General features: G+C 42.9%; 1 protein-coding gene across 2 annotated transcripts in view; it reads left to right on the forward strand.

Moving 5' to 3' along the window:
- The window catches only part of NT5DC1 (5'-nucleotidase domain containing 1), a 318,179-nt gene that overhangs the window by 236,652 nt on the left and 69,246 nt on the right, over positions 1 to 12,281 (forward strand). Inside the window, exons 7-8 of one of the 2 annotated variants that reach the window (XM_075864236.1) lie at positions 9,066 to 9,240; positions 11,927 to 12,024. The exons of the other annotated variant lie outside the window; for it this stretch is intronic. Coding sequence (XP_075720351.1) covers positions 9,066 to 9,240; positions 11,927 to 12,024 — 273 coding nt within the window. The remainder of the gene's footprint in view (positions 1 to 9,065; positions 9,241 to 11,926; positions 12,025 to 12,281) is intronic. 2 annotated transcript variants of the gene reach the window in all.

Raw genomic sequence — 12,281 nt, forward strand, 5'->3', positions numbered from 1 at the left:
GCAGTCTCGGGAGTGCGCATATACAGCAGACAGCGTTGTCATTTTATTACACCCCCGCTTGCTGGTCAAAGTGATATTTAGTTAGAAACAGAAGAACATTTGATATTGAAAGTGATTAAATAAATAATAATACTTACAAAAAAAATTATGAAGGGGAAAATGATTATTTTTAAATAAGTAAAAAATTAAATAAAAATGAAAATTTGGAGTGAACTTGGGAATAACACTTTAATATGCACTAAAGGGACCAGAATTATGCGGCAACTATATTTACATGAGACATACAGTAGATGAAATGTGTACAATAAAAAAAAGTGACATTGATCAATCTTTTTTAATTATCAAGTTGGTTTGTGCTTTGAAGTAAATAGCAATTTCTCCTTTTGTTTTTACTAATTTTTAGTATTTGATGCAGAGAAATGTACATGTAGATATGGTAGCCTAGTTGTTAATTCTACCGAATTCATTGCTATTTTAAAATTCAGTTCGTCTAAAAAAATACAACTAACCATAATTCTTAAATATTTAGCACACTCTTGTGGCCATTTATTTTATTTAGTCAGGCTCTTGAAAGTCCTGTGTTTGTATACCAAAAAGTTTTATTTGGTTGGTAAATTGTAAAAGTATTACAGAATTACATTAATTTAGTGGTTGCCAAGCCAAGAGTAATGACCTGGCACTGTATACAGTTTAAAACCGAATAGCATTAAAGATGACCTGTCACCACTTTTTAATCCATTCAATAAATTTAGGCGTATGTATAGAGAGCCTCTGAATAACGCTAGGGTTGCCTATTTTCATAATATAAATTGCTCTATACAGGAGATCAGAACCCCAATTTGTTTCTGCTGCCAATGCAAATTCTGCTTGACAGAGTCCTAACAGTCAATAGCTATGTCACCCATGTGACTCAATAATTGTTCCCTTAACTGCGAATGATCATGCCTGAAAAGACATTAATGACCAGCTAATTCTTTTAGTTTTCACATCTTTGGCTTTTTTAGCCCCATACCGTTCAAAAGTTTAGGGTCACTTAGAAATGTCCTTATTTTTGCAAGAAAAGCACAGTTTTTTTCAATGAAGATAACATTAAATTAATCAGAAATACACTCTATACATTGTTAATGTGCTAAATGACTATTCTAGCTGCAAACATCTGGTTTTTAATGCAATATCTGCATAGGTGTATAGAGGCCCATTTCCAGCAACCATCACTCCAGTGTTCTAATGGTACATTGTGTTTGCTAACTGTGTTAGAAGGCTAATGGATGATTAGAAAACACTTGAAAACCCTTGTGCAATTAACTGTAAACAGTTTTGCTGTTTAGAGGAGCTATAAAACTGATCTTCCTTTGAGCTAGTTGAGAATCTGGATCATTACATTTGTGGGTTCGATTAAACTCTCAAAATGGCTAGAAAAAGAGAGCTTTTGTTAAGGATTTGCCAGGCACAGCTTCTGTATCCACGGCCATAGGTAATCAGTCTGCACCTGCTTCTATGTCTGTGAGACTGACTTCATCTTCCACCACTCAGGATGGCAGGCTTAGGAGTGGGAGAGCCTATCACAGCCTGGCAAGACGGAGCTAGCTCCCGCCCTCTGTCTATTTATACCTGCCTTTCCTGTTCCTCCTTGCTTGTGATTCTTCTCTGTTGGTTTCCTGGCCCTGCTGCAGCTTCTTGAACTACTTGTCCCTGCTTCGTATTGACCCTGGCTTACTGACTACTCTTCTGCTCTGCGTTTGGTACCTCGTACACTCCTGGTTTGACTCGGCTTGTTCACTACTCTCCTGCTCTGCGTTTGGCACCTCGTACTCTCCTGGTTTGACTCGGCTCGTTTACTACTCTTGTTGCTCACGGTGTTGACGTGGGCGACTGCCCCGTTTCCCTTTGTTCTGTGTTTCCTTGTCTGGTTGTCTGTCGTGCACTTACTGAGTGTAGGGACCGTCGCCTAGTTGTACCCCGTCGCCTAGGGCGGGTCGTTGCAAGTAGGCAGGGACTGAGTGGCGGGTAGATTAGGGCTCACTTGTCTGTTTCCCTATCCCTGTCATTACATAATCACAGGTCCAGGCCCTGGCTCAGAGGGTCAACCAGCCTGATGCTACCATGGTAGTGCCCATCACCTCACCTCTTGAACCCCACCTCAAGTTTCCTGACCGGTTCTCAGGGGACCGGAAGACTTTTCTCTCCTTTCGGGAGAGTTGTAGGCTCTATTTTCGTTTAAAGCCCCACTCCTCAGGTTCTGAGAGCCAGCGGGTGGGTATAATTATGTCCCGGCTCCAGGAAGGGCCCCAAGAATGGGCCTTCTCCTTTGCTCCTGACGCCCCTGAACTTTCCTCCGTTGATCTTTTCTTTTCTGCTCTCGGACTCATTTATGACGAGACTGACAGGACTGCCTTTGCCGACAGTCAGCTGGTGACCTTACGTCAGGGTAAGAGACCTGTTGAGGAGTATTGCTCTGACTTTAGGAAGTGGTGCGTATCTTCTCGGTGGAATGACCCTGCCTTAAGGTGCCAGTTTAGGTTGGGTCTGTCGAACGCCCTGCAAGATTTGCTAGTTAGCTATCCCTCTTCTGACTCCCTAGACCAGGTTATGGCTTTAGCGGTACGACTTGACCGATGTCTCAGGGAACGACAACGTGAACGTTTATGTGTTTTCTCCTCTGACTCCCCCATGATGCCTCCCGAGGTTCCGTTGCTTCGTTCTTCCACGGAAGACTCGGAGGTACCTATGCAACTCGGGGCCTCCGTGTCCCCCCAACAACGTAGAGAGTTCCGCAGGAAAAATGGTCTCTGCTTCTATTGTGGGGATGACAAGCATCAAGTGAACACCTGTCCTAGGCGTAAGAATAAGCAGCCGGAAAACTTCCGCGCCTAAGTGATCATCGGGGAGGTCACTTGGGCGCACAGGTATTTCCCGTAAATATGAAACGTGATAAAATCCTGCTTCCCTTACAGGTCTCTTTTGGTGGTAGGTCTTCTACCGGCAGAGCCTTCGTGGATTCAGGGTCGTCTGCTAATATCATGTCTGTGGAATTTGCTATGTCTCTAGCTATGCCTTTGATTGATTTGCCTAAACCTGTCCCGGTAGTGGGTATCGACTCCACTCCTCTTGCTAATGGTTATTTTACACAGCATACCCCTGTTTTTGAACTCCTTGTTGGCTCCATGCATTTGGAGCAGTGCTCTGTACTGTTGATGCAGGGATTATCGTCCGATTTGGTTTTAGGCCTTCCCTGATTGCAGTTGCATAATCCCACGTTTGACTGGAATACTGGGGATCTTACCAAATGGGGTATTGAATGCTTGACGTCATGTTTTTCTGTTAATTCTATTTCTCCCCCTGAGGAGGTGAACACGCTACCTGAGTTTGTTCAGGACTTCGCTGATGTTTTCTCTAAGGAGGCCTCCAAAGTGTTACCTCCTCATAGAGAATACGATTGCGCTATCGATTTGGTACCAGGAGCTAAGCTCCCTAAGGGTAGGATATTTAATCTCTCTTGTCCCGAATGTGAAGCCATGAGAGAGTATATCCAGGAATGCCTGGCCAAGGGTTACATTCGCCCCTCTACTTCTCCGGTAGGTGCTGGCTTCTTCTTCGTAGGGAAGAAGGATGGTGGTCTTAGGCCATGCATTGACTACCGTAACTTGAATAAGGTCACTGTAAGGAACCAGTATCCCCTTCCTTTGATTCCTGATCTCTTTAATCAGGTTCATGGGGCCCAATGGTTTTCTAAGTTTGATCTACGGGGGGCGTATAACCTTATCCGCATCAAAGAGGGGGATGAGTGGAAGACTGCGTTTAACACGCCCGAAGGTCATTTCGAATACCTCGTCATGCCCTTTGGGTTGTGTAATGCTCCCGCGGTCTTCCAGAATTTCATAAATTGGATTTTAAGAGATTACCTGGGGGTATTTCTTGTAGTGTACCTTGATGACATACTTGTGTTTTCCAAGGACTGGTCCTCCCACATTGAGCATGTCAGGAAGGTGCTCCAGGTCCTTCGGGAAAACAAACTGTTTGCGAAAACCGAAAAATGTGTGTTTGGGGTGCAGGAGATACCATTTTTGGGTCAAATCCTCACTCCTCATGAATTCCGCATGGACCCCGCCAAGGTCCAGGCTGTGGCGGAATGGGTCCAACCTGCCTCCCTGAAGGCGTTACAGTGCTTCTTGGGGTTCGATAATTATTACAGGAGATTTATTGCTAACTTCTCGGTCATCGCTAAGCCTCTTACGGACCTCACTCGCAAGGGGGCTGATCTCCTCCACTGGCCTCCTGAGGCTGTCCAGGCTTTTGAGGCCCTTAAGAAGTGCTTTATCTCGGCCCCGGTGTTGGTTCAGCCCAACCAAATGGAGCCATTTATCGTGGAGGTTGACGCGTCCGAGGTGGGAGTGGGGGCTGTCTTGTCCCAGGGTACCAGGTCCCTCACCCATCTCTGTCCCTGTGCCTACTTCTCCAGGAAGTTTTCGCCCACTGAGAGTAACTATGATATTGGCAACCGCGAACTCTTAGCCATTAAATGGGCATTTGAAGAGTGGCGCCACTTCCTGGAGGGGGCTAGGCACCAGGTAACGGTCCTTACCGACCACAAGAATCTGGTTTTCCTAGAATCTGCCCAGAGGCTAAACCCGAGACAAGCTCGATGGGCGTTATTTTTTACCAGATTCAACTTTTTGATTACCTATAGGGCTGGGTCTAAAAATATTAAGGCTGATGCACTGTCGCGTAGCTTCATGGCCAGCCCTCCTTCGAAGGAAAATCCTGCTTGTATTTTGCCTCCAGGTATAATCATTTCCTCTATTGATTCTGATTTAGTCTCTGAAATTGCGGCTGATCAAGGTTCAGCTCCCGGGAACCTTCCTGAGAACAAGCTGTTTGTTCCCCTGCAATTCCGGCTAAGGGTACTTAGGGAAAATCATGACTCTGCACTATGTGGTCATCCAGGCATCCTGGGTACCAAGCACCTCATTGCCAGAAACTATTGGTGGCCTGGGTTGCCTAAAGACGTTAAGGCCTACGTTGCCGCTTGTGAGGTTTGTGCTACGTCCAAGACTCTCCGGTCCCGACCAGCCGGCTTACTACGTTCTTTGCCCATTCCCCAGAGACCTTGGACCCATATCTCCATGGATTTTATCACCGATTTGCCTCCATCTCAAGGCAAGTCGGTGGTGTGGGTGGTAGTAGACCGCTTCAGTAAGATGTGCCACTTTGTGCCCCTCAAGAAACTACCCAATGCTAAGACGTTAGCTACCTTGTTTGTCAAACACATCCTGCGTCTCCATGGGGTCCCTGTCAATATTGTTTCGGACAGAGGGGTACAATTTGTTTCATTGTTTTGGAGAGCCTTCTGTAAAAGGTTGGAGATTGATCTGTCCTTCTCCTCTGCCTTCCATCCTGAAACTAATGGCCAAACTGAGAGGACTAATCAGTCTCTAGAACAATATTTAAGGTGTTTTATCTCTGACTGTCAATATGATTGGGTCTCATTCATTCCCCTCGCCGAATTTTCCCTTAATAACTGGGTCAGTAACTCTTCAGGGGTCTCCCCCTTTTTCTGTAATTTTGGGTTTAATCCACGGTTCTCCTCTGTTTCACCTGGTAGTTCCAACAATCCCGAGGTAGAGGTCGTTCATCGGCAACTGTGCACAGTCTGGGCCCAGGTTCAGAAGAACCTAGAGGCGTCCCAGAGCATACAAAAAACTCAGGCAGATAGAAGACGTTCTGCTAACCCCTTGTTTATGGTCGGGGATCTGGTGTGGCTATCGTCTAAGAACTTGCGCCTTAAGGTCCCATCCAAGAAGTTTGCTCCCCGGTTTATAGGGCCGTACAAGGCAAGGTTATTGAAGTCCTCAATCCTGTCTCCTTCCGACTGGAGTTGCCCCCATCTTTTCGAGTACACTACGTGTTTCATGCCTCCCTCCTTAAACGCTGCTCCCCGTCCTTGGCTCCCTCGAGGAAACCTCCTGTCCCCGTTCTCACCCCTGAGGGGGTGGAATTCGAGGTGGCCAAGATTGTGGACAGCAAGATGGTCCAAGTCTCCCTCCAGTACCTGGTCCATTGGAGAGGATACGGGCCTGAGGAGAGGACTTGGGTACCCGCCCGGGATGTTCACGCTGGGGTATTGGTCAGGAGGTTCCACCTTCGTTTCCCCAATAAACCAGGTCCACCTAGAAAGGGTCCGGTGGCCCCTCATAAAAGAGGGGGTACTGTAAAGGATTTGCCAGGCACAGCTTCTGTGTCAACGCCTATAGGTAATCAGTCTGCACCTGCTTCTATGTCTGTTAGACTGACTCCATCTTCCACCACTCAGGATGGCAAGCTTAGGAGTGGGAGAGCCTATCACAGCCTGGCCAGACGGAGCTAGCTCCCGCCCTCTGTCTATTTATACCTGCCTTTCCTGTTCCTCCTTGCTTGTGATTCTTCTCGTTTAGTTTCCTGGCCCTGCTGCAGCTTCTGAACTATTTGACCCTGCTTCATACTGACCCTGGCTTACTGACTACTCTCCTGCTCTGCGTTTGGTACCTTGTACACTCCTGGTTTGACTCGGCTTGTTCACCACTCTCCTGCTCTGCGTTTGGTACCTCGTACACTCCTGGTTTGACTCGGCTCGTTCACCACTCTTGTTGCTCACGGTGTTGCTGTGGGCAACTGCCCCATTTCCCTTAGCTTTGTGTACCCTTGTCTGTTTGTCTGTCGTGCACTTACTGAGCGTAGGGACCGTCGCCTAGGGCGGGTCGTTGCAAGTAGGCAGGGACTGAGTGGCGGGTAGATTAGGGCTCACTTGTCTGTTTCCCTACCCCCATCATTACAGCGGGTTTTATCTCTTATTCTGTTTTCTCTAAACTAGTGGGTAGAGCCTAACAACTATCATATCTTCTATACACAGCACACAGAAGAGTAGGATCCTGCTCTCCTATCTCTATCAATCACATATATATGTAAATAAATATATATATATATATATATATATATAGCAGTAATGAGCAGTGTGACTGAGAATCTAGCACTGGGGTGATATATAAATCTTACTATGAGCAGCTGCAGCACATCTGTTTGTGTCTTTCTCCTCTCACTCTGCTCCTGCTCTCCTCATCCCCCCTCCCCATTGACTTCTATGGGCAGCTGTAACCCGATCCCTCAGTGAACTGAGAGCCCCTCTAAAATAAGATGGAGAAAGCAGTAAATTCAGAGCGAGTGAACAGATTAGGAGGGAGGAGTCTGATAAGTAGAGAAAAATAAATTTTAATAAGATAAATTACTGTTTCTTATATTTACTTATACTATTGATGTATGCAAAGTTTGCTAAAAGTGTAGTAACTTTCTAAGTCTTCAGAGAGAACAGATAACAAAGACTGTCAAAATCAGAGTTTAGATAGGGAGGAAAGCACAGGGGAAGGAGGAGGGAGAGATTACATAGGCCATCGGTTAGATGCTTTCCCACTCTCTCCACTCTCTGATCTGCCATGTACAGAGAGCAGTTGAGTCACCTGTCAGGGTTAGTGGACTTACGGATTTGAGTTACAATTTGCAGGAGATCAGCTGTCGACACAAATTACACAGAATGTACAGTAGCCAAACGGTAGGACATTTTTAATGAAGACTATTTAAAAAGTTGCTTAATTTTTCAATTTGAAAACAAATGAACAATAAAAAAATAATTCAGTGTGAAGGTGTCCAATGGGTTATTATGGCTATAACATTAATAGAGCAGGGATTTTGAATAGAGATACTGGGTTAGAGGAATAGCATTAATTTGCTTACTTGCCCACATTCAAGTTTGGATCATTTTTGCTGCTTTTTTTTTTTAATTTTTTTTAATAAAGTGGAAATAAAAGGTGTTTTTGTTTTTTTTAGAAATCACATTTTTAGAAATCACATGAGTTAAAAATACAAGCTTTTTTGGAGCATAAGGGCTTGTCCACGCGTGACGTAATTGTTTCAGAAAATGTTTGCAGCATTTCCGTTTAAACTAGTAGACATTCTGCTGCGGAAATACTGCACCCTTTCCTGCATTTTTTACTGCAGAAAATGGTGTGGATTTTGCTGCGTTTTTTACAATGCAGGGTGATGGTGATATCTCCTCTGAAAAACACAGCAATTCAGTCCACTTTCCGCAGCAGGAATTGACATGCTGCGGTACGAAAAATATGAACCACATGGGAATTTCTGCTCCGAAATTTTACACAGTGTGTGGATGAGATTTGTTAAATCTCACCCACTTTGCTGCTACTGTATTCTGCTGCGTATTTTTCCATCCGCAATTCCAAACTGAAAATATACAGCAATGCCGTTACGTGTGGACAAGCTCTAGTATTGTAAGTTTAGCTATGCTTGTTCTATGCATTACATTTATATCATATTTTTTATTGATTGATTTAATTGTCAAAACCATATTCTAAAATCTCAGTTTTCATAGAGGCAGTTCCATAAACATTTTCTAGAACTGCATTTTTAAGAATAAAAACTTGATTTTTCATGACTTTTACTCTATTATCAGACTGCTCCCTCTCATAAAAGAATGACAATAATGCCCTCAAATATATAAGCATATGTTTACCAAAAGGGAATTGAAAATTTAGTAAATCCGATCTTTACAGCTTTACTGCCACTAGGGAGCAGCAGCAGCTTGGATGTCACAGATTTCTGAAACTGCATGTTCATTGGAGATAAGATTCAAGTGAATATCTATGCAAAAAATATTACCTATCGCATGGAGATTGGACAGCCTCCCAGCCCATACAACATTGTAGTCAGTTTCCTAATGTGGGGCTGCACAGCCATTCTTGCAGTTACATTTCTGATGTTTCGGTTGCCATAAAAGAGACATATTCATTCCGTTGGTAATCCAAATTGTAACATACTTAAATAACAATTATAATTCATCAGTATAGGAACTATTTACAGTGATGCACAACACTAAGATGGCAGACATGAGCAATTTAACATAAAGTCAATGAGCGACCAGATTTTATGCCAAGTTAATGATAATTGTGGATGTGTTCATAGCAAACAATAGAAAGCTGAAAGAATGAAGAAAAAAAAAAACTCTGTTCCTGTTATTACAGAAAATTGTGGAATATATTTTCCCACTGTGAAAGAGGACCCAAGCAAATATTTAAAGTCATGTCCTGAATCTTTGAAAAACTGGATAAGGAGTCTGAAAAACTCTGGAAAAATTCTTCTGTTAATCACCAGCTCACACAGTGACTACTGCCGGCTTTTGTGTGAACACATTTTGGGGTAAGTTCTAATAAATCTTTAACTGTTTTTTAACTTGCATTCCAATTTTTTATGTTACATCTCAGATTTCTCAGTTCAAAGAAGGTGTTTTTCTGAATGAATGACCGAAACCTAAGCCTTTCCCGCCCCATTTACGTACTGCATATTCACATTATGGACAGGTTGGCCTTAATGCGGGCTAAGTATGTTACAGCTGAAACCCTGCTGCAATGATCGAATCAGAGATAACCCCGATCCCAGACTTTAAACCTCTTAGATGCCACGGTCAATAGTGACCGGGGGTTAGTCAGAAGTACTGTTGTTGTGGCACCGGGGAGTTTAATAAAGGCCCCCAGGTCTGCCTTATTGGTAAAAATATTAGCCTCTGGATCTATCACTTACTAATATAGTGTCTGTATATGAAATGTCTCTGTAAGGCAGTCTCACATGCAGTTACATAACCAGGTTCCTGGTTCTTATGTCCTGCTTGTGTGAGGTTGTCAGCAGATTGTGCAGTGTCAGTAGCAGAGTCTGTGTTGTGTTTGAAGACAATGAGTAATTAAAGCAGTACCTTACACTTTTTAATAGAGGTGCATGCAGGTAGCTGTAAATAGAGACAATGTCTGAGGGAGGAATCATGGGAACTGTAGTTTTTTACATGATCATCCCACCACAGCATTTTGCCAGCATCAAAAAAGCAGTACGGCACAGAGCTGGCTAACGTAATAAAAATAATTATTTCTGAGCTATGGTAGTATCACCTGGTGACACATATGGGTACTTTTTGTATCTTTTATAATCTCAGATAATCCCTTTAAGGCACAAAAGAGGAACTTCCCAAATCAGTTAAAATAGCACTCTACCCATTATTTTTTTTTGCCTATATAGTGCAACATAGGCTATTATAAAATAATAATGTAGGGGCTCTTTTGTATTCCTTATTTATATCTGATTTAGTTGATGTGCCATTATTGGGTTATCTGCCATCTTGGTTCCTACTTCCCCTCTAATATGGTTCCCCTAATGCAGCCTACATTTTCCATGATGCTTCTGGCTTTGCAGAGGCATAGGGGGCGGAGTCTCATCACATTGCACTTGCTTTGCTTTGTCCTATGCAGAAAGCAATAGATCAGTGACAAAACTTTTGTCCCCTAACTGCAGTCTCAGTGTATTCCTATATGATGCAGCTTCACACTGCTCTCTGCCTCCTGCTAGTGATAGATTTCTCTCTGTCAGTTTTTACACAGGAGGCAGTAAGAAGCAGCATCTGATAGAAATACACTGGACTTTGCACACAGCAATCACAGATAATATAGACAGGCAGTGTGTGTCAGAGGAGTTTTATAACTCTACAGCTAATCATTGTATGCACTCACCTATTATTTCCCTTCATTCCTGTGCTCCATTATATAAACAGAAATGATCTCTTCAGCAGCAATCTATGCATGAAGAGACATACAGATGTAGCCATCCAAGAACAAACGAGATGCAGGAGCTGTACCGTAGCATAAAGATATGGGTGCTATCCCCAGTTAAATCTTGACAAAAAACCTCAACAATGTTCAACCACAATCCAAAAGAAGAGGCAGCACTCCAATAGTGTAGAAAAATCCAAAAATGTATTCACCCAACATACAGGCAACGTTTCACCTTCCCATTGAAGGCTTGAAAATGCCTTCAATGGGAAGGTGAAACGTTGCCTGTATGTTGGGTGAATACATTTTTGGATTTTTCTACGCTATTGGTGTGCTGCCTCTTCTTTTGGATTGCAGATGTAGCCATCTTTACCTTGACTTTTAACGCATTAAATAAACAATGGCTAGATCTCTTATCTTAAAATTTTCAATAACTTTTCAATGGCTTTTGTTGTGTGATATCATGCTGCAGCAAGTTATCAGAATCAAGTTAAAGATGGCTACATCTGTACTGCGAAACAAGGAGGGTAGAGCTGGGTCTGAAATCTGCCAGGATGAATTTGATAGATACTGATGTAATCCTGTATTTCACAGGACATCTTTCCCACAGGGGAGACTGAATTCCTATCTGAACAGGAGAGCAAGCTCTGGACTGATCAGTTAGACTGGGGAATCACATGACACAAGTGCCTATAAAAGAAGCGTTCAAATGTATTGATTCAATTGAGCTGGGAAGAAACACATTACATTGCTAGAATATTGCTGATGAGTCAGCATTATATATGCCAAAAATAAGTTCCTGTAGTGCTTCTTTGAAGGTGTTTTCCAAAACTATTATATTAATGGCCTATACTTCAATAGGCCATCAATATCAGATAAGTGGCAGTCTAACTCCCGGCACCTCCATCGATCAGCAGACTGAAGGTGCTGTTGCGCTCTAGCAAAGATAGGCAATCTGTATTATATTCTCGTAAAACACACTTAACGAGTAAATGTAGTTTCAGCAAACGTTTGACATGTCATAGTGACATGTCAGAAGTTTTGATTGGGGGGCCCGGGTGCCAAGATCCCCACCAATAGCTAAAATAAACGGGCAGAAGTTCTTTGCTTCTGTGGCTGCAATCGGCAATCCTAGTATGCCTGAAGATGGGCTCACATAGAAAGTCTATGAGCGCATATATTTACACATATAATATATATCACAGGTGAAGTTATATATTTTCAGATACAAATATTTAATGTCTTATAGAAGGAATAACAGTGCTTCAATGCAGTTCTTTTTCTGTCTGTAGGAAAGATTTTGAGGAACTTTTTGATATTATAATTACCAATGCCTTGAAGCCAGGATTTTTCTCTCTTACTCCTCAAAAAAGACCATTCTGGACCCTTGGTAAGTTTGTTCCTTTCATGTCACCTCTCTGTGAATTAATCTAAATCTAAGTGTGTAAATCTGTAGGTACTGTAGCCCCTTAGTTGCCTAGAAAAAAGTATAGTGCAATGCTCAGAATTAACGTGTGATGGGGTCCAAATTGTTGAATTTAATAAGGGAGTAAGTGGAAATGTTTTTTTGTTTGTTTTTATTAGTGCACCGTATTTACTAGGCGGTAGAAGGTGCATGTACCGTTTCTTTTCTATACCTTAGTGAAT

The sequence above is a fragment of the Rhinoderma darwinii genome, chromosome 4 (genome assembly GCF_050947455.1).
Source record: "Rhinoderma darwinii isolate aRhiDar2 chromosome 4, aRhiDar2.hap1, whole genome shotgun sequence".
Lineage (NCBI taxonomy): Eukaryota > Metazoa > Chordata > Amphibia > Anura > Rhinodermatidae > Rhinoderma > Rhinoderma darwinii.